Genomic DNA, 19,045 nt, shown 5'->3' with positions numbered 1-19,045 from the left:
CCAAGTGCTCCACACTGCCACACTACAAACTGTCTGTATGCTGCCTGACTGAACTGTCTGTTACTCTGTCCTGGGTCTGGAAGATCAGCCATGTGTGGTGCATGGAAACACAGTAGTCTGGATGTTGTCCACAGTCCTCAGATTCTGGTCTGTAAAGGAATATATAGTTGTTAGAACCCCAAATTGGAAAGATTGGTGTAACTGGAAAGAACATTCATCAACATGATCAGATATTTTTATTGAACAGGGTTTTGTTGTTCCCTGTACATTGACCTGGTGTCCACATTACACACCAGGTCAATGTACATGACACAGATGAGCCCATGGCTGAAGCAGAGCTGTAGTTAGTTGTTGTAATCAGTAAACAATAATAAAAAAGTAATAACAATAGTGATGGATTACATTTATAAAGCACTTTATGTTTTGACACCAAAAGGGCTTCGGGGGAAACACCAGAGAAACTTTAAGACAAGCACACTGGGAAATAATACTAATATTAAAATATGTATATATATATATATATATGTATATATATACACACCTGTTCATATATCGTTGTTGGAGCGTGAAGCTCGACGCAGGTCCTACAATATCTGCTCCTTGGCTTGCACCTCGTACTCCGCGTCCTGCCTCTTCTTCTTCGGACCCTGGCTGCCCTCCCTCCTCTGCCTCGCCTTGACCCCGGTCCTGTCCCGGCCTGTGGTTGGCTCTGGAGTGCAGTCCTCATCAGAGACCATAATGCTGTCACCATGGAAGTTCTAACATGCAAAACAACGTACATGTTTTGAGTCTAACACGAAATTAACTTTCATGTAGTGTAACTGATGGAAACGGGAAAATGTATCAGCCTGTTTTTAGCTTTGGCCAGTGTTTCCGCAGCTGTTAGCACAGCTACCTGATGCTAACAGTTAGCTAGCCAGCTCGTTACTGATTAAAACTCGGTCTTTTTAAACCTATCCAATATAACATGCTAGCTTGATAGTGAGTACTAACAGCCGGGTTAGTTGTTTCTTTTCATAATGATAAAGTTAGATGTTTTCTTACCCCTGATATGAGCCGCTGCACTGCGCTCCTCTCCGCTCGTCACACTTCACATGTTTTGGGGGCGTGGCTTTGGAAGGAGCCCAGAAGGGAGGGGGTGGGAGTTTCTCTGTTGGATACTTTCAAAATCCAGCAGTTTCTTGCTAGTTTCTCAAACTTACCTACCCTGCCTTTAAGCTTGTTTCAGTTTGGTTATTGAGTTAATAAATATTGATATTATATTTAATAAATATTTTGAACTGGACGTCTTATCTGCAACTTCTTGTTTCTTGTAACTTCTTGTCTGCATTTGGGTCCACACCTTAGACTGCACTCAGCCAACGCCCTTGTAGACTGCAAACTTTTGAATTGTTGAACTTGTTATTCTACATAAATGGTTTTGATTATTTGGTAGCTGGCAGCTAATACATACACCAACACGTTATTGGAGAGTACTGGCACCTATTTTTTTCCCACTTCAAGCACTGCCAGTGTGACCTCCTCTATCTAGTTCTGTCTGCTATCCCCAAAAACTTCGCAGGAGTCAAATGGATGGAGCACTCAGAGTAGTTTACTTTGCAACAATGGGACACAAACACAACCACAGTTGTTTATCATGAATGAGAAGTTGATCAGATGTCCGCTCTCGCTCGAACCATAGCATGGCATTCCCAACTACTCTGGGCCACCCATAATGCACTGTGTTTAGCACAAAACACCCTTTTGCTGTGAATTTTCATTAACAAAATAAAAAACAGCTGAGTAGAAGAACCATGGTTCCCAAGTTTAACAGGAATTTAACCATAAACATTAATTATTTACACTGTTACACCAGCAACTGGACATTAGCCAGTAGTAGGCTGTGGAGAGGGAAAGCCTTTGGTCCAACCTGATTTAGTTTCACTCTTCTCCTCGCTCGCTTTCCTGTCTTCCTTCTCCGACGTTTACGCCGGCTGGTCCACTTGTTTTGACGTGAGATGCCGTGTGCTAGTTATCTTTTCCCAGTCATGATTTGACTACAGGACTGCAACTTCTATTTAGTGAGTAGCTGGTACACTACAGTATGTTGAATGCCTCCTTTTGTGACTTCTGTCTTTCACTCCCTTTTGGCTTCTTCACTGCCTCAGACAGTATTCAGATTTTTTGTCTTGATTGGATTAATCTTGTTGTCATATTCAAATGTAAACTTTATGATTTTGAAACCACTTTAGCAACATTGTTTAAATGAAACATTCATGTTACTGTTACGGCAGACTAGGTGAATGGACTCAAGAGCAGACTTGGGGCAGGTTTAAATCCAGGAATTTAAAGTTTATTGAAAAGGGGTGTGAGAGCAGAGCAGAGGGCAGACAGGGGAATGGAGAGCAGCGAGTGGATTTCCAGGCGGGCAGTGAGCTGGATGAGGCAGTGGCAGAATCTCCAGGCAGGCAGTGACCCTGAGCACAGAGAGACAAGGTAAGTGATCTCACAAAAAACAAACAACAGAATATAAAACTCAAGACTTGCAGGCCACAGCGCAAATACCACTGAGGTAAGCTCACAATCTGGTGACAAGAGAGGTGAAGAACCAGGTTGATATACTGCAGAGTCTTGATTAGTGGAATGTGGATCAGGTGTGCAGGTGGAGAGCCAGGCCCAGACAACACAGAGAGACAGACAAACTAACAGGAGACACAGGGAGGGAAGAGAACATAAACACAAGGGGTCAGGGAGGAGAACTGCAGACTCATAACAGTTACAGTTTTTCTCAGTCGCTTTGGTACATTTCTCGAATCATCCTTAACATTTGCAAATGCACAGTAAGTGCATTTCTCAAAACAGGTAGTACAGCACATTACAGTGGTTTACCTGCAAAAGCCCTTAACTTGCTCAAAATCTTAAGTCTACCACGTCGCCTACTGACCAATCAGCTCTCTTGGAAAATGACATCACCATCTGTAGGAAATCCCACAGATTGTTTTAGCCAATAGGCTGCTTTATGTTTGATGTGGAGAAACTCTTGACTATAGCGATATAATCCTACAGAGACTGATTATAAGCCTTAGGCTATTGTTGCCTAAAGGTTTTTACAGTACAGCAGGATAAGCCTACTTAGTGCTTAGAAATGTTTTAAAATATTTTTTATTTGCTCCCAGTTCGTTTCACACACCCTGACGCAGCCGTTACAATAAATAGGTTTTATTTTTCTTATGTGAGGCTGAATATTGAAATACTAAATTTTAATATGAACATAGGCTATATCTATTTTAGGTTAATATAGCTTTCTTATGTTGCACCCCGTCTTTCAACCACTAGCTTATTGAGCACATTTTATGGCATGAATGGAGTTTTCGTTTCATTGCTTCATGAAGTTATTTTAGTCTGTCTGTCTGTCTATACGTACACACACACACACACACGCACACACACACACACACACATCTACTGGCAATTTGCAGTATTCAATGTTCACTGTGTATTGTTTCTTTTTACTGTGTGTGGTATTGTGGGTGAATGATCTGAGTGTTGCTATTGTAGCATGTTGTGATATGTTGTTGTCTATTCTTACTTTGTTTATGGTCTGTACCAAACAAAATTTCATGCAGCTGTATACTTGTATGCGAAGGATGACAATAAAGTGTGACTTTATTTAACTAACTAACAACAACTAACAACGTGTCAACCATTCTGCATGTGGTAACTTATGTGGTGAACTTGTGCCTAGATGTTTTGGGGGGTAAGACTATTCAACAGAGACTGGTAAAATGCATTGTGATCAGCATGACATAACCAACTGATAATGTAGGAAACAGCAGACAACTGTACAGAATCATTTGCATCAATGTGTCAAAGCTTTTGCAATATATGATTGAATAAAATGAATATGACATGCAAAAGTTGAAATGTTAATCCATTATGTATAGTATTTTTGGGAATGCTGTAGTAAACAATTAAATTTACTACTGATAAAGTTCAGTATTTCAACTGGGCCAACATCTGCACACATGTAGAATGGATGTGAGTTTTAAAATATCCATAATATCTTTAGCACTACAATCACAACAGGCCCAAGAGCATTGTGCTCTAAAATAATTCTAAAGAGAGTGCATGCTTGAAATAAAGTTATACAGAAAAACACAGTACACAATTTTTAATTCATCAAGCAAATTGTATGCCTTTATTTTGAAGGCAAAATTGCCTTACTTCCAGGAAAGATCCTCTACTTCCCCTTCTCCAAGGTAACCAACAGAGTACACACAGAGACACATAGTCCTCTAACTGCTACACGTCACCCGCAGGTATGTTAAGACCTGTATCTGTATGTCTCTAAGTCTGTCTTTGTTTATTGTGTGTGTTATACAGTCTATGGTTTTACATCACATGTCCTCCTTTGTCAAGTTAATACAGGATTACAGTGCTCACTTGATTAGTTGATTTTTCATGTCATAGTTAGTGGTTGCATAAGACTGCATTATATTAAAATGGTTCACTCTGTCCCCTACAGTGAGTGAACCATGTGCAACATCTCAATCTGCTTTAGATAAAAAAAACTTGCCTAAACCTTTCCTTGAAGGTACACACTATGATTTCTAATAGTGCCCAGAAGTGTTATACACAAGTATTACAGGTATGTGTGTGTGTGTGTGTGTGTGTGTGTGTGTGTGTTTCCAGTGTGTAAAGATGCCATCAGTTGATGGGAAGATTGACATGGAGCGCCTTGGTGTCTTTAAAGAGATGAGCTACATCTCTATAGGAGACAAGTATGCTCCACCCACCAACCGTAAGCACAGTATCTATTTATTTATCTGTCTGATTACTTCAGCCTATAACCTATAGTAAATATGATTTTTTTTTACAAGATTACAAGTATCATCATGATACAACAAAAGGTATAACGAAACGTTTGTAGTGCCTTCATGTTACACACAGAACTTAACAGATATTCAAATATGTATTAAAATATTTTAACATTTAAAATAAATAACATAAAATGAAACAATAGTTTAGTTTAGTTATATACTTAAGCAATAGCTCATGGTATACGCTTATTATATCACAGTTAAGGGGCTTGTTAAGGGGCTTGTTCGTAGTAAAGCTAGGAACCTTTTGCAAGCCCTGGTTTCTCATTTATGCCTGCTGTCGCTAATTTGCATCATACCTACACATACCTGAATTTATCTTTTCCATGTTCTATACACAAATTAACAATCTTCATTTACTTCAGCTTGAAAGCAAATGAAAACACAAATAATTTTTTTTATTTTTTTATTGTAAATAAATTCAGGCGTTAAGGGGTTAACTGTGATAGTTAAGCCGGATAGTTGTTGTGCTATCAGACTAATCGATGAGGTGAAGCGGTGAAGCGGTGAAGCGGTGAAGCGTAATGTGTAAGGTGAGGGATTCTCCACAAGGTAAACATAAACATCACCGCAGTCGAGCTCTAACAGGGACCTGGCGTTTTTTAACGGCAGAAGTACGGCAACAGGTGCTGTATATGGATCACAAGACCCCAACATGAGGCAGTTTGTGTACATATCTTTCATTTTCTTGAGTTGAGAGGTGATCCAAATAACTGTGGGAAGGGAAATGTTAACGCTTTTGCTGTGTCTCTACGGGGAGTCCAGTGTGAGCCGCCGTCCTGGTCTGTTATTCTGCCCTACAGGTCACAGCGCATGTCACGTGACTGGAAACCATGAATTGTAGTGATAGGAGTGTTAGTGCTCTTCTCATGTAAGCACTTACATGGTGACATAAAAGAAGACAATGCCATGCTGTATGTTTGTGTTAACTTAGCTTGCTGTCATGAATAAATACTCACGTTTGATGAGCAGAGGTTTACTTCAATTTAAACATCACCTACATCCACATGTTTGGTGACACAGATGCATGTATAGAGATTGTTGTTGTAATGCAGGTTTCAATGTAAACCTTTGGCGTCTCCCTTTCCGATTCAGGTCCATTCAATGAGTCAGCCTATCGTAGCAGGCAGATGCAGGCGGGCTTCGCTAAACAACGATGTGCTCTGCAGAGCGGCTTTTTTGACAAGTCTTTTAAAAGGATATTTGAACGTGAGGCACTGAGTGACCCGGCAAGACTGGCCCGACAGAACCGCATCCAGCAGGCCAAGAAGAACCTAGGCAAGGCCTTTCTGCCCTGTAACGGGGTCAAGAAGCCGTGAGAGAACACAAGCACACACACACACAGAACGCATGCACAAACATATATGTTAATGTTTTAAATTCTACTTTCCAATCTTGGTGTGTATACTAAGATTGTGCATAAAATGTCAAAAACAAGGACCACGCCAATGTTAGATGTTATAGTGGTTTATTGTAATGAAAGGAGGGGTCGAGGCATGAAGGGGTCGAGAATGGAGGGATGAAGGGATTGAGGATGGAGGGGTTGAGGATGAAGGGATGGAGGGATGAAGGGATCGAGGATGGAGTGGTTGAGGATGGAGGGATGAAGGGATCGAGGATGGAGTGGTTGAGGATGGAGGGATGAAGGGATCGAGGGTGGAGGGGTCAAGGATGGAGGGGTGGATGGATGAAGGGATCGAGGATGGAGGGGTCGAGGATGGAGGGATGAAGGGGTCGAGGGATGAAGGGGTCGAGGATGGAGGGATGAAGGGGTCGAGGATGGAGGGATGAAGGGATCGAGGGTGGAGGGGTCAAGGATGGAGGGATGAAGGGATCGATGATGGAGGGATGAAGGGGTCGAGGCATGAAGGGGTCGAGAATGGAGGGATGAAGGGGTCGAGGCATGAAGGGGTCGAGGATGGAGGAATGGAGGGGTCAAGGATGGAGGGATCGAGCATAGAGGGATGAAGGGGTCGAGGCATGAAGGGGTCGAGAATGGAGGGATGAAGGGGTCAAGGATGGAGGGATCGAGCATAGAGGGATGAAGGGGTCGAGGCATGAAGGGGACGAGAATGGAGGGATGAAGGGGTCCTAGGATGTAGGGACGAAGGGGTCGAGGATGGAGGGGTCGAGGATGGAGGGATGAAGGGGTCGAGGCATGAAGGGGTCAAGAATGAAGGGGTCGAAAATGGAGGGATGAAGGGGTCGAGGATGGAGGGATCGAAGATGGAGGGATGAAGGGGTCGAGGCATGAAGGGGTCAAGAATGAAGGGGTCGAAAATGGAGGGATGAAGGGGTCGAGGAGGTTGTTTCAGGTTTGGTGGCCGGAGCGGCTAGGAACCCAAGGGGTCGAGACTCAGGGTGGGGGCTCGTCTAGATAAGCGGCTTGGTCTTATGAACCCCTTGTGGTTCCTGTGGTCCTGGGAGAATGTGCAAACTCTACAGAAAGGCCTGGGCTGAGCAAGGTCTAAACCCAGGACCTTCTTGCTGTGAGGCTGCAGTGCTGACCACTGGGCCACAACAAACAACAAACGTGGTTTGGGTGGGAGGGAAGTGAGAACTGAGAAACGGGAGAGAAAACGGGTTAGACAGGCTTATATACGTGAGTGCATGTGATTGGATTAGAGAGGCACAGGTGGATGAAATGAGTGAAGCACGAGTGGTTGATTGGAGGAATTGAATGAGGCGCAGGTGGTCAGATTAGTGAGAGAGGCACGGTCCTGTTCCTGAACCTCAGTTTACATAACTCCATTAGTGGAGAGCGTTGTGTCCTAGATGGTAATAAACAGCCCCCTTTAAAGCTGCTGCTTTAAATGTGGTCTCACAAGTTTCCCTTTTATCCTGGTAAGAATCAAATTACAGATAAAAAATTAATGCTGAATCGCAGGACAGTGATTTAGGGGATTCAGCACGAAATGTAATTTCTTGTGACATAGTTCTAAAACCACAAGTACAATCATATCTACTCATTTGCTATATTTACTACTCTCTCACTATTACATCATTTCTCTCTGCCTCCAGCTGTGGTTCAGGTAGTTATTATGGGACTTTGTCAGGACCAGTTGAAGCCATGAGTCCACTGTCAGTTGCCCGGAAAGCCTATCGCTCACCTGGACGCAACATGGTCACCTCACCTCCCAAGAAAGGCAGTGGTTACAGGTATATGGCAAGAACTCTTTCTAATGTAGTTTTCAACCTCTTAACAAGCATATTTTAAGGATAATTTTTACATCATATATGATATATGTTAATATAATGAGATTTTAGAGCGAGAATTGTCCTTGAGTGAGACTTCAGTTTCCCGTCAAAAACAAAAGGTGTCACTGTGAGTCCCTCGTAGGGATCCATTCCATGATGTTTTCAGACACCTGGTTTAACAGTCTGAACCTGTCAGTGGCAGAAAGAAGCACTTTTTGTAGATGTCATTTTGACGAAGGAAGCCAGTTTAGCTGCCGACTAAAGCTATCTACTGCACAGATTCCAAAACCTTTTGTACCTCCTACTCACGTCAACACAAAAATATGTGAAAATAGAGCACAGGTTAAAAAATACCAAATTAAGTTAACTTTTTTCCCCTCTGAGCAATTACAATACCAGGGGGAGTAATGCATTTTTACAAATGTAAGCATGTAAGCATTGAATTTTGTCCCAGTGACAATAAGAATAGCTGTGTAACAGAAGAAAGAGTTACATACTGAGACAACTGGAGATGTACTTGACAATACTAATACTATCTGTTTTTGAAGTAGAAGGGGCTATATGTAGTTTTTTAATAAAATCACTAACACGATAACATCACATCAATAAATCACTTTTTACTGTCTATTTTTCAATGGGCTGATGAACCACACGCCTGCTTTCTCTGTTTGTTGGAACTGTCACTATTCTTCTAATCTTATGTGTGGAAATTGGGTCAGATTTTCTGCATGCATGCTCCCGAGCATCCTGCCTTCTGATTCTGAGCCATACACACAGCTACAACACCGCAGCTAACCAAATGGTTACAAGCCAAAAAATTACTGGCTCCCAGCGCAACACAGACTCCATCACAGCTCCGTGTAAAGCCCCCGACAGTTTTTAACAATGCGTAGGCGTAGAGAGGCGTCTGCGATGCAGACAACATTGTTCACATACTTGCATGCATACTTTGCGTGTACCTGGAGGATTAAACGTAAATCAACTAGGGGGCAGACCAGGACCGGATCATCCCTCGCCGACACCAGATTGTTTTCCTTGACAACCTCCGAATTTGCACATCATATGACACAGCATGGCAGCCATCTTGAGTAGTTAAAAGCAAGTATGTCCAGAACTTAAGGATAAAAAACAACAAAACTGTTTCATGCCCTGGAGGTCAGGTCAAATGAGAATCAAATCGATGTCGGGTGAAAACACAGTCAACATCAGAAAGGCTTGAGTCATGAGAGAGACCTCCGTTTTGTTCTGGAAAAGACAAAACATGTGCTTGCCTGCTTATTATAAATAATTCCAGGTCGACGCAGTTGTCTGGGAGTATATTTCACTAACTTTATTCCTCGTTCTGCTTGTTTACATCAAGCGTAGAGTTCCTTCTTCGTTAGGGCGTAGTTTTGTTCCATGTTGTTGAACAGCTTTGATGCGTATGCAAGTTGTCTGCCTTCCTGCGTAATAGTTGCACCAAGGCCATTCTTCGACATGTCCACCTGAAGTGTCACTTCCTTTTTGGGGTCAAAATAGGCCTACACTGGCCCCAGCTCAGCTGTGATAATCTCTTTCATCGGTCAGCTTTTTCATGTGCTGTGTCCCATTTGAATTCTGTGTGACTAAATCATCATTTAAAGTTACATCCATCCATCTATCCATCGTCAACCACTTCTCCTGCATACAGGGGGCTGGAACCAATCCCAGCTTACATCGGCCGAAAGTACAGGAGGGAGCGAATCTGGCGAGGTAATTCATCATGCCAAGGATCGTCTCCAGCGCTGCCTCGTTCGCTGGTGGTGGCATTTCTCTGATTGCTTTTACCTTGAGGGGGTCTGGTTTCAGGCCGTTAGATGTGAGTCTGTGTCCAAAGTAACTCACTTCAGGCACACAGATACAGCATTTGTCTGGGTTCATCCTCACCCCTCGCTTGTGTGTTTTTGGTTTGTCACACGTCACCTGGGTATTAACTCACTGGGTGGGTTCAGTCACTCCAGATTGTGCCGTCCCTTGCCATGTTGTCCGTCCAACTCTGTTTTCAACCGTCCGTGGCGGGCAGACTACTGGTGCTACATTGGGGTCTATCCTGAAGCTGCACTCACCTTGAAACTCGCCAATGCCTTTAAAACGTCTGAATATTCACTCAGTATGTCAGCTGGCTGGGTGTTAGTGTCTGTGACAGCATACACCACCTTAATGAGTCCCAGATTTTTATATGCTCTTTAACCCAGGATGGGAGGGCCGTTGCACTTCATGACGTGGAACCTCTGGTTGGTTGACTTATTTTTGTATCTGACTACTAGGTTGCAGTAACCGCTCACTTTCAGCAGATGCCCCCTGTAGCCAAACAGCTTGCGTTTAGCAGTCATTAGTGGTGTGCCGGACATGAGTGTGTCAAAGTCTTTTGCTGGTATCACACTTGTTTGTGCTCCAGTGTCCAATTTAAATGTCAGTATTTTCTTCTGTGGTCCCAGTTGTATGTCTGCGTATATATGGTTTTAAACACCTTAGCGTCATCCTCAGCAAATCACCACAATACTACAGCAAATCACCACAACACTACTGCAAATCACCACAACATGACAGCAAATCACCACAACACTACTGCAAATCACCACAACATGACAGCAAATCACCACAACACTACTGCAAATCACCACAACATGACAGCAAATCACCACAACTGCAAATCACCACAACACGACAGCAAATCACCACAATACTACAGCAAATCACCACAACACAACTGCAACTCACCACAACACTACTGCAAATCACCACATCACATCAAATCACCACAACTGCAAATCACCACCACACGACAGCAATTCACCACAACACTACAGCAAATCACCACAACACGACTGCAAATCACCATAACACTACAGCAAATCACCACAACACTACAGCAAATCACCACAACACAACTGCAACTCACCACAACACTACTGCAAATCACCACAATACTACAGCAAATCACCACAACACAACTGCAACTCACCACAACACTACTGCAAATCACCACAACATGACAGCAAATCACCACAACTGCAAATCACCACAACTGCAAATCACCACAACACTACAGCATTGATGAGACTGAAATGGAAAGGGTAGGTACATATTGGATACTGATCCTCGTCCTGATTGGTTGCACATCTCTGTCTGTCATTTTCAATGCATAACAAACTTTTACAGTTTCTTCATTGGCAGTGAAGGGGGAATGTAGGCTAGAGGCTAACGTTACTGTGGAAAGAGAAACGATAGGAGTTAACGTTACAATGTATTATTGCCCTCACTGTGGCAAGAAATTGTTTTCAAAACTACAGCCAAGTTTTTACAGTAGCTGTGGCAAAGGGCTTCCCAGAGTGTTATTTGACGAATGTGAAGCCACCACTGATGAAGCTACACCTGAGAGTGCAGCGTATTCAGGTAACATTAACAACATTAACATTATCAACTTTGCTGTATTTGAAGCTAAGTGATGTGTAATGCATTGTTATTAACATATACCGTTATGTAACATTATGTTATAGCCACGGCATATAAAACCGGCACCAGACATCTAGCAAGCTAGTAAGCTAGGAGTCATGGCGAGTTCTGCCTACCGCAGGTAAGCTACGACACTGAACCTAGCTTCCAATTTGGCAGTTAAGGGGAACTTAAGTGAAAGTTAACCTACATTTGCTGAGCAACCGATTCTTTTTTGCACCTCTTACTGCTGTGAAAGCTGCATTCTGGGCAAAGCCTTAACGCAGTGAATAAATAATTTCCCCCTTAACTGCCGAATCGGAAGCTGCGAATCGGAGGCTAACTTCAGCGTCATAGGTAAGCTGTATCGTAGTCACGCTATTGAGCCAAAACGACCCACAAGGTGAGCTGGTAAAGCCTCTGCAACACCTGTTAAAAAAGTAATGTAGTATGCCGTCATTTAATTGGCAACGTTACATTATCATTTGATGATAGTTGAGAAGCTTGTGGTGCAACATAATCTTTTTTTGCAAAGCAGAAAACGGTTTTGAGCTCTGTCTAAGTAATTTGCCAGATAATGTTTAATGTTAGTTTTGCGTCTCATCCAGAGTTGGTGTCAAACCAGTGATCCACAAACCCTACTCTTCGTACTTTTTTGCAATACCGCAAGAAAAAGTCAGAGGAAAGACTTTTCATTTGGGGGAATGAGAAAAGTGTCGAGGTAAGTTACGTTTTATCAAAATACTTTCAAATCAACATTCTTTTAATGTCAAAGTTCTTTTAATGTCAAGTGCACAACTATTATACTACTGAAGCAGTATGCTGACAGTGAAATGTTTTACAAAATGAAAATCACACAAGAGAAAAAGATAAAACAGTACCAGGTTAAAATATAAAATAAAGCAACAAAGGCCTATAGCAAATAATAGTGTAAAATAGAATAGACTGTGGTAAACTGGTTATACAGAACTGATAAAATGAGCTGTAATGTAGACAGGATTTTAAATATACTGGTATATTTATGTGTGTTTATGTGTGCAGGTATTTTTAATATACCTGCTATATAAACAGATGAAAATGAGTTTTCCATGTTTTCTATTGCAGATAAATATTGGATTGATGGCATTGCACAAGGGTGTTTTAAAACCATTGTGTGGAAAAGCACTACCACTGCTTATAGACACTGATGCAAATGCCAAAACACTCCATCAACTTGCTGAGAAGAAGATGAAGGACTCAATAAGGATCTTGAAGACCACGGACCCTTCATCCTCTTGTACCCAGATTCATCTCAAATAGTTAATGTGCCTTGAACAGACCGTCCTTTTGTGCTGAAGGAATACAAGGAAAGCATATCAGAGGATCACAAATTTTCTCTGCTCAAAAACAAAAGAGTTTGAGAAAGGTAAGACAGTTGGCAGGGCCCACAAGGCACCAGGCGTACTTGCCAGTTTCCCCAATACTTTCTAGCTGGAGCTTTCTATTCTAGGTAATAGGTAGGTAGGTATTCTTTACAAAAGGTGGCTACTGGAATACATACATTTGATTCCAGTAACCTTATGTGAAGTACTGTGTTTTTCTCCCCATTTAAATATAAAATGTCCCATCGCAGGTATTGCACTGGGGGACTTTTGTATCTTTTGTAGTTTAATATATCACATTTTTTATAAAACCAATGATTTTCTACATTTTTCAGATTATACTGTCTGATACAGAGGAAGCTATTCAAAGTACCGCAGGATCTTCTGCTACCAGGAGCACTTATTATGGGTGTGTATTTAAGTGTGTAAGTTTTTTCTTGTATGAGAAAACGTTGGTGTTCTTTTTGCAGGAAGTACACAGACCTGTATTCGGCAGTTGTCACTGATGATGAAGATGAAGTGGAGGAAATTGCTAATGAAACACATATTTTGACTAAGGAACCTGAGTAAGTCACTAAATTATTACAACAGTAATAACATGATGTCTGTGAAGATTCTCAGTCATCCAGGTCACAGTTATCCAGCGAAGGTTAAAGTCAAGGGCAACTGGACTTGGTTGAAGATGCTGGAAGATGTTTCGTCCCTCATCCAAAGGACTTCTTCAGTTCTGACTGACTGGCTGGCATAACTTCTTCCAGTATCTTCAACCAAGTCCAGTTGCCCTTGACTTTAACCTTCGTTGGATAACAGTAATAACAGGTACTCTGCACTTTGTTGTTGACTCCCAGTAAAGCTGCATATTTGGATCCTGGTAAAACTATGGATTGAAAAACAATGCTGCCTAACTGTGTACTGTGCCCAAATGACTGTACTCTCAGAAGTTTCCTTTATAATTATGTTGTATGCATTTGTGTTCCAACTTCTTGTAATTTAAATATGCAAGTATGAGATCTTTTACATCTGAAGTAATTTATTACTTTATTTTTACTTTTTTCTAGTCACACAAGTGCGTCTTCTCAAGAAATTGTTACAGATTTGTCACCTGCTCTTGACCACAAAAAAGTCAGCAGGTTTAATGTAGCTAGGTCAGATGTGGGGGATGGAGCTGTCCGAGGCTGTTACTCTGAAAACAATGACATGCTCGTGAAGTTCACATCCTTTAAATTTCTTTAAATCAATACTGAAATTTGCTAGAGCACTGATTGTACTGTTCAGTGTATGCAGTATATATCTGAATATTGGTGGTTATATTTATCAGTTGCTCTCATCAATGGATTCCAGACAGTAGGGTTTTCTCTCTCTTTCCCAATTTACTCCCATGGCTTACAAACCATGTGATTTTATATATTTGCAAAATGTGGTGTAGCTATAAATGGGACGGACTGAAAGAAGAGAAGGAAAATATTTTCCGTATGTCATGGGTAGGTAATAATACAACCTAGAGTTCTAAAAAGATTTAGCATTGTTTTAAGAATGTTCAGTGGAGGATATACAGTGAGTCAAAAGAAGGAACCCTAGCCATCTGTAATGAGCCTTTTTATACATTTGTCTGGCTTGTTTGTTATTGTTAACCAATAGTCATTTAGGTCATATTTTTCAGGTTCAAAATGCAAGTTCTCTGCAAGATCTCCTCCTGCAGAACAGCACCATGAGATTGAGGGACTGTTCTTTGGTCTTGCAGGACACAGTCAGCTGTTACACAAACTTATGGGTGTGATTTGGTTAACTTTTTAATCTTACAGTGTTTTAAAACTTTTAGAGGCAGTGGTGTGTTGTGTTTACTGTACAGGACTCTCACACCACCTCAAAACGGACTGCCAAGTCTGATTACTGGTTACATAATTGGCCACCGTAGCGTGACGGACTGTGTTTCTCTAAAAGTTGAATCCATCTCAAGTTTTTTCGCCCCCCCACTGCGCTCCACCACCTCAGCCTAAACGCACTACCCCCCTTCAAAAGAAGCTAAATCACTTCTTATTGAAATATTGGAGTTTTTTTGAAAAATCACTGTTTTAGTTTTATGCTTTTTTCAGCCGATTCCTAAGTTTATAATGGGTGTTTTGACAGCTTTTTGGGGTGGTAACTTTTTATTAAGTGTCACAACTTTAGTTTTTCTATTCAGTACTTCTACAGCATCCTCCCCTGTCTTCAGAAGAGCTCATATGCTTCTGATGCCGTGTAGTTCCTCTTACAAAGTCAGATGAAGCGCGATGAGCCTACATCATTTACAGCAGTTATGTCATCTGTCAGCTTTTTGGCTCTGACTATAGTTGGGAGAACTAACTATATTTAGCGTTCCAATCAACTTTGCAGAGAAATGAATTAGGAAGATGTTGCAGTGGTGGTACTGGGCGTTTGCACACGTGATAGAAGAATGTTAACACAGGAAAGAAGGGTACTTTTGCTGCTTATCTGTTGTTAGTTTTTTTCTCCTATTTCTTTAATCACGGTTTTATTTTTTTATACTTTCTCTTGCATGTTCGAAATAAAGATTTCAATTCAACTATGTCCCACCTATAATTTTTCTCACCAGTCCACCAGGGGGAGGCAGAGCCTGTAACACTTTTAAAGCATCTTCAAACACAGGCATTGATGCTGCTGGACACAGACACACACTCTTAAGGCATAGACAAATTATTAAATTAAAGTAATACTATTACTATTTTTATATTCACTGGTATAGGGTATTACCGCACAACCCTACTCCACAAACAGTTACACACAGCTGATGCTTATTGTCTGATTAGACCTTTGTCTGTTTGATCTCTCTCCCTCTTTCACTGCTACTGCTACACATGCTGAGGCTGCTACAACTACTAAGTGCAGGTTTTTTTGCAGTGCAGTGTATTTGAGTTTTGAGATTTTCTAAGCAAATTATTTCACAGTTTTTTCAACAATATTTCCCAGTTTTTTTATATTAATGCGTTTTCACCAAACACTTTTATTTCAGCTCTCAGCATTCACATGCTTTTTCTGCAGGAAATGTATTTTCTAGTTACTAGCTTTTACTAGATTGTGATAAAGATGCTTTGAATACGCTATTATCAGTGGTAAATGTGTGCCTTTTAATCTGCTAAATGTCTCATTTGAAACTTAGTCAATAGATTCAAAGATGGTCTAGGAAGTCTGCAGCATTGCAGCAGCATCCTGGTGTGCTAGCGCCTTTCCTATGCTACTCAAACAGGAAGCTAACTGCGGCAGACATGGAGGCCCTCTTCAGACCAGAACTAAGTCCAGCAGGAAGCAACAGAAGGCAGGAGGAAGGGAAAACGCTGATTATCTCTTTGACACTGAAGGTTTGAAATGTTCAACCTTTATACATTAACATTTATTTGAAAGTATGCTATTAATATTTTATATTGTGTTTTAAGGTAATGCACTACACTTACAAAAGCACTAAAAGTTTGACTTCCTTTATCTTGCAGAAACACAGACTACAGTATCTCTGGAAGATGTTTGCCACAGGGCTGTCATCAATGCCACCTGCAGGGATAACACCAGCACCAAGCATTGAATTCCTTAACAATTCACCGTTCCCGATGGCAAATACATGTGCCAATAAGCTGAGGTTACCACATCTGGACTCATACTGTCTACTCAAAACAAACATGGGTTTTGGTGTCCATAATTCCCCAGGATTTGGGTGCATGTAAATGAATGTGATATTGTAACTTAGAGGGTATCTTCAGTTTTTTCAACCTGGACCATGTTTTTGTTTCTAAGTGACTGATGGTAACAACAATCTTTGTAAATGGTCTAGTGTTAAGCCAGACTGGTGCAGTCAGCAGTGGTAAAACAGGCTCCAATGTAATATTAATTAACGTTTTTGTGGAAGTAAATTGAAGGAGCGCAAAAGTGCTTGTTTTACCCACCACAGACATGATCAGTGTCTTACAGAAAGCATTTTTTGTGGACTTAAATTGCTCAATAACTTAAAATGTAGCTTTAGCTTGTTTCGTCACAGCCTACTGCAACAGTCTTGCTTATTAGGCCTACTTGACAAATTTCAAAAATTATTGTTCCCACCAGTCACTTAAACACAAAAACATAGGAAAATAAGATCCAGGCTGAAAATTACACAATCATTAAAAACAAAATCAGTGTTATTTGCAAAGGATGTTGTAGAGTGTTCCTACATAACCTAGTAGCCTACACTGAAAATAAAATGGCTTAAGAGCCTTGCCTTAACACATTGCATTTGTTGTACATTTTCCCTGGGCAGAAGCAACAGTGTTTGTAGAATGCATTGCCTTTCGTGCCCATGCCCATTGGCTGTTGTCCTTTGAGGTTCCATTTAACAAAGAAACCCACTTTTATAGTCTAGCACTGTATAAATCTGAGCTAGTATTGTGCTTAAACAGAACCAGAGTAAAACAATAAAAAAAATCTATGTAATAAAATGTAAAAACAAAAACAAAAAACAGGTGTCTGTACATGTGCTGTCATTAGTGACCTGCATCTCAATGGAAGGTCATTTTCTATTTATAATCCATCTATATTTCCTTGAGATTAAAGTACAGTTCTAATGATGCCTCCCAATGCTCTGGCCTCTGCAATCCATTTTGTACCATTGCATGCTCTAAATAGTCCTCAATGTCTGGATCACCGCATGAAGAAAAGATCTGCCTTGACTCAGTAAATGCCTCCAGTTCCATTCCTTCAATAGCAAATCCACAGTCCCTTGAACCGAACCTGTAAAGATTCATACATGCCTTTAATAAAACGTCTTTTTAGTGGAAATAGTGGAAAAAACAAATGTTGGCTTTTTTAGGCAGTATGTAACCGTTTGTAGCCTTGAGATGTAAACGTCTATCAGCGGATTGATATGACAGGAAGTGTTCAAATCTGTTACCCAGTAACAGTAAATTATGATTGACAGTGGTCGGTTCTCTACAAATATCAGACCTAGAACACTGTGATTAACCAAGAACAGAAAACAACATTTATCAGTGCAGTTTAATAGGAGTTAGGCCTAATATTGATTACCTGTGAGGTAAAAGGTAGAGTTCATTTGGGATTCCCCCGGGACATGACGCAGGTCTGGATGGCTGAATCCTGTGCTTGTTCCAGAAGTCGACGTATTCATTGAGGTCTTTCTGTAGAAGATTGCTGAAGCAGAATCTCAGTACTCACCTGTGTTCATTGCTGCCATTGAAGTGTCCAGAGTCCCTTAGGCCCCTGAACAAATCCATCCAAAACTGAGCCCTAGAAATAGTAGTTTACCTTTACTGCAACACCTGTCATGCTATACGTGGCATTCCAAATATAAAATTATTTTATGAACTAGTAAAAAGACAAATGAACATACCTTCCTTTCCTGAAAATGGACCACCAGGACTCAATGCGTTGATTGCTCACAGATGACCCATAGTTGTGGCTTGATAAGCCTGCATAGTAGTCGTCACGATGATCGCGGAGAGTACACTGAATAGCTGCCATTATCCCATTTTCTGTCCCGTGATCAGTCCGTAATCTCAAAGGGACAACACCAATACTCTGCACAATTAATGTAATTGTGGGCGATGATTTATGGATTATTGTTTGTAGGTCCACAAACAAGCCACATAATTTGCCTAGAAAAGCCATCTATACAGCCTGATAAAGCAAAGCCAAATGGTTTGAGTTTATCATATCCATCCACATGCCATATGTAGTTTGGGCCCATAGAATGATAAGTGCGCCGAACAAATCTACGACGGGTCCTTATTTCAGTCCCTCACGGATTCAGTTGTTTCAACAACCTCATCACAGTACTCCGTTTAACACTAAGTTTGTACTTCTGTTTGAGTACGTGTCACATAGTGCGGTAACCAAACAACTGCCCTGGTCCACGTAACTCCATCAAAATTGCATTCCTTACATCTACTAAGGGAGAGAAGTTATTTCTGCGGAACAACCCAGCTTCTTTTAACCAGTGTGAGCAAACTCATCCTGATGTTGTGTAAAGTTGACAGCAGATCAAGTATGACCTTGTATGTGTGTCCTTCATTGAAATAATGCTGAATTATTTCACTCACATCAATGTTTTGGTCCGTATCCCTTTGAAAATAAGCTGCAATACTGCAGTAGAGCTCTACTACACACAGATGTTTTACAACATGACAGACAGAGATG

General features: G+C 41.1%; 1 protein-coding gene and 1 long non-coding RNA gene across 9 annotated transcripts in view; one reads left to right on the top strand and one right to left on the bottom strand.

The window, feature by feature from the left end:
* Nucleotides 1–2,310: 2,310 nt before the first annotated feature.
* The window catches only part of LOC123958006, a 41,677-nt gene continuing 24,942 nt past the window's right edge, over nucleotides 2,311–19,045 (bottom strand). The window contains exons 3-4 of the long non-coding RNA XR_006821975.1: nucleotides 2,562–2,681; nucleotides 2,311–2,456 (exon numbers count right to left, since the gene is read on the bottom strand). This is a non-coding gene — a long non-coding RNA (uncharacterized LOC123958006). The remainder of the gene's footprint in view (nucleotides 2,457–2,561; nucleotides 2,682–19,045) is intronic.
* Nucleotides 4,681–19,045, top strand: part of lg19h4orf47 (linkage group 19 C4orf47 homolog) — a 26,992-nt gene continuing 12,627 nt past the window's right edge. Inside the window, exons 1-8 of one of the 8 annotated variants that reach the window (XR_006821970.1) lie at nucleotides 11,167–11,471; nucleotides 11,576–11,652; nucleotides 12,119–12,231; nucleotides 12,615–12,915; nucleotides 13,342–13,437; nucleotides 14,532–14,642; nucleotides 16,116–16,227; nucleotides 16,357–17,352. Coding sequence is in view for 1 of the 8 variants with exons in the window: in XM_046031164.1 (XP_045887120.1) it covers nucleotides 4,681–4,780; nucleotides 5,955–6,174; nucleotides 7,881–8,018 (458 nt within the window). In the remaining 7 variants the exon portion in view is untranslated. The other 7 variants (XR_006821971.1, XR_006821968.1, XR_006821969.1 and 4 more) reach the window with 7 other exon arrangements.

The sequence above is a fragment of the Micropterus dolomieu genome, linkage group LG19 (assembly GCF_021292245.1).
Source record: "Micropterus dolomieu isolate WLL.071019.BEF.003 ecotype Adirondacks linkage group LG19, ASM2129224v1, whole genome shotgun sequence".
Taxonomy (NCBI): domain Eukaryota; kingdom Metazoa; phylum Chordata; class Actinopteri; order Centrarchiformes; family Centrarchidae; genus Micropterus; species Micropterus dolomieu.
Note: the sequence above shows the minus strand (reverse complement) of the source record. Positions and strands in the feature narration are given on the sequence as shown.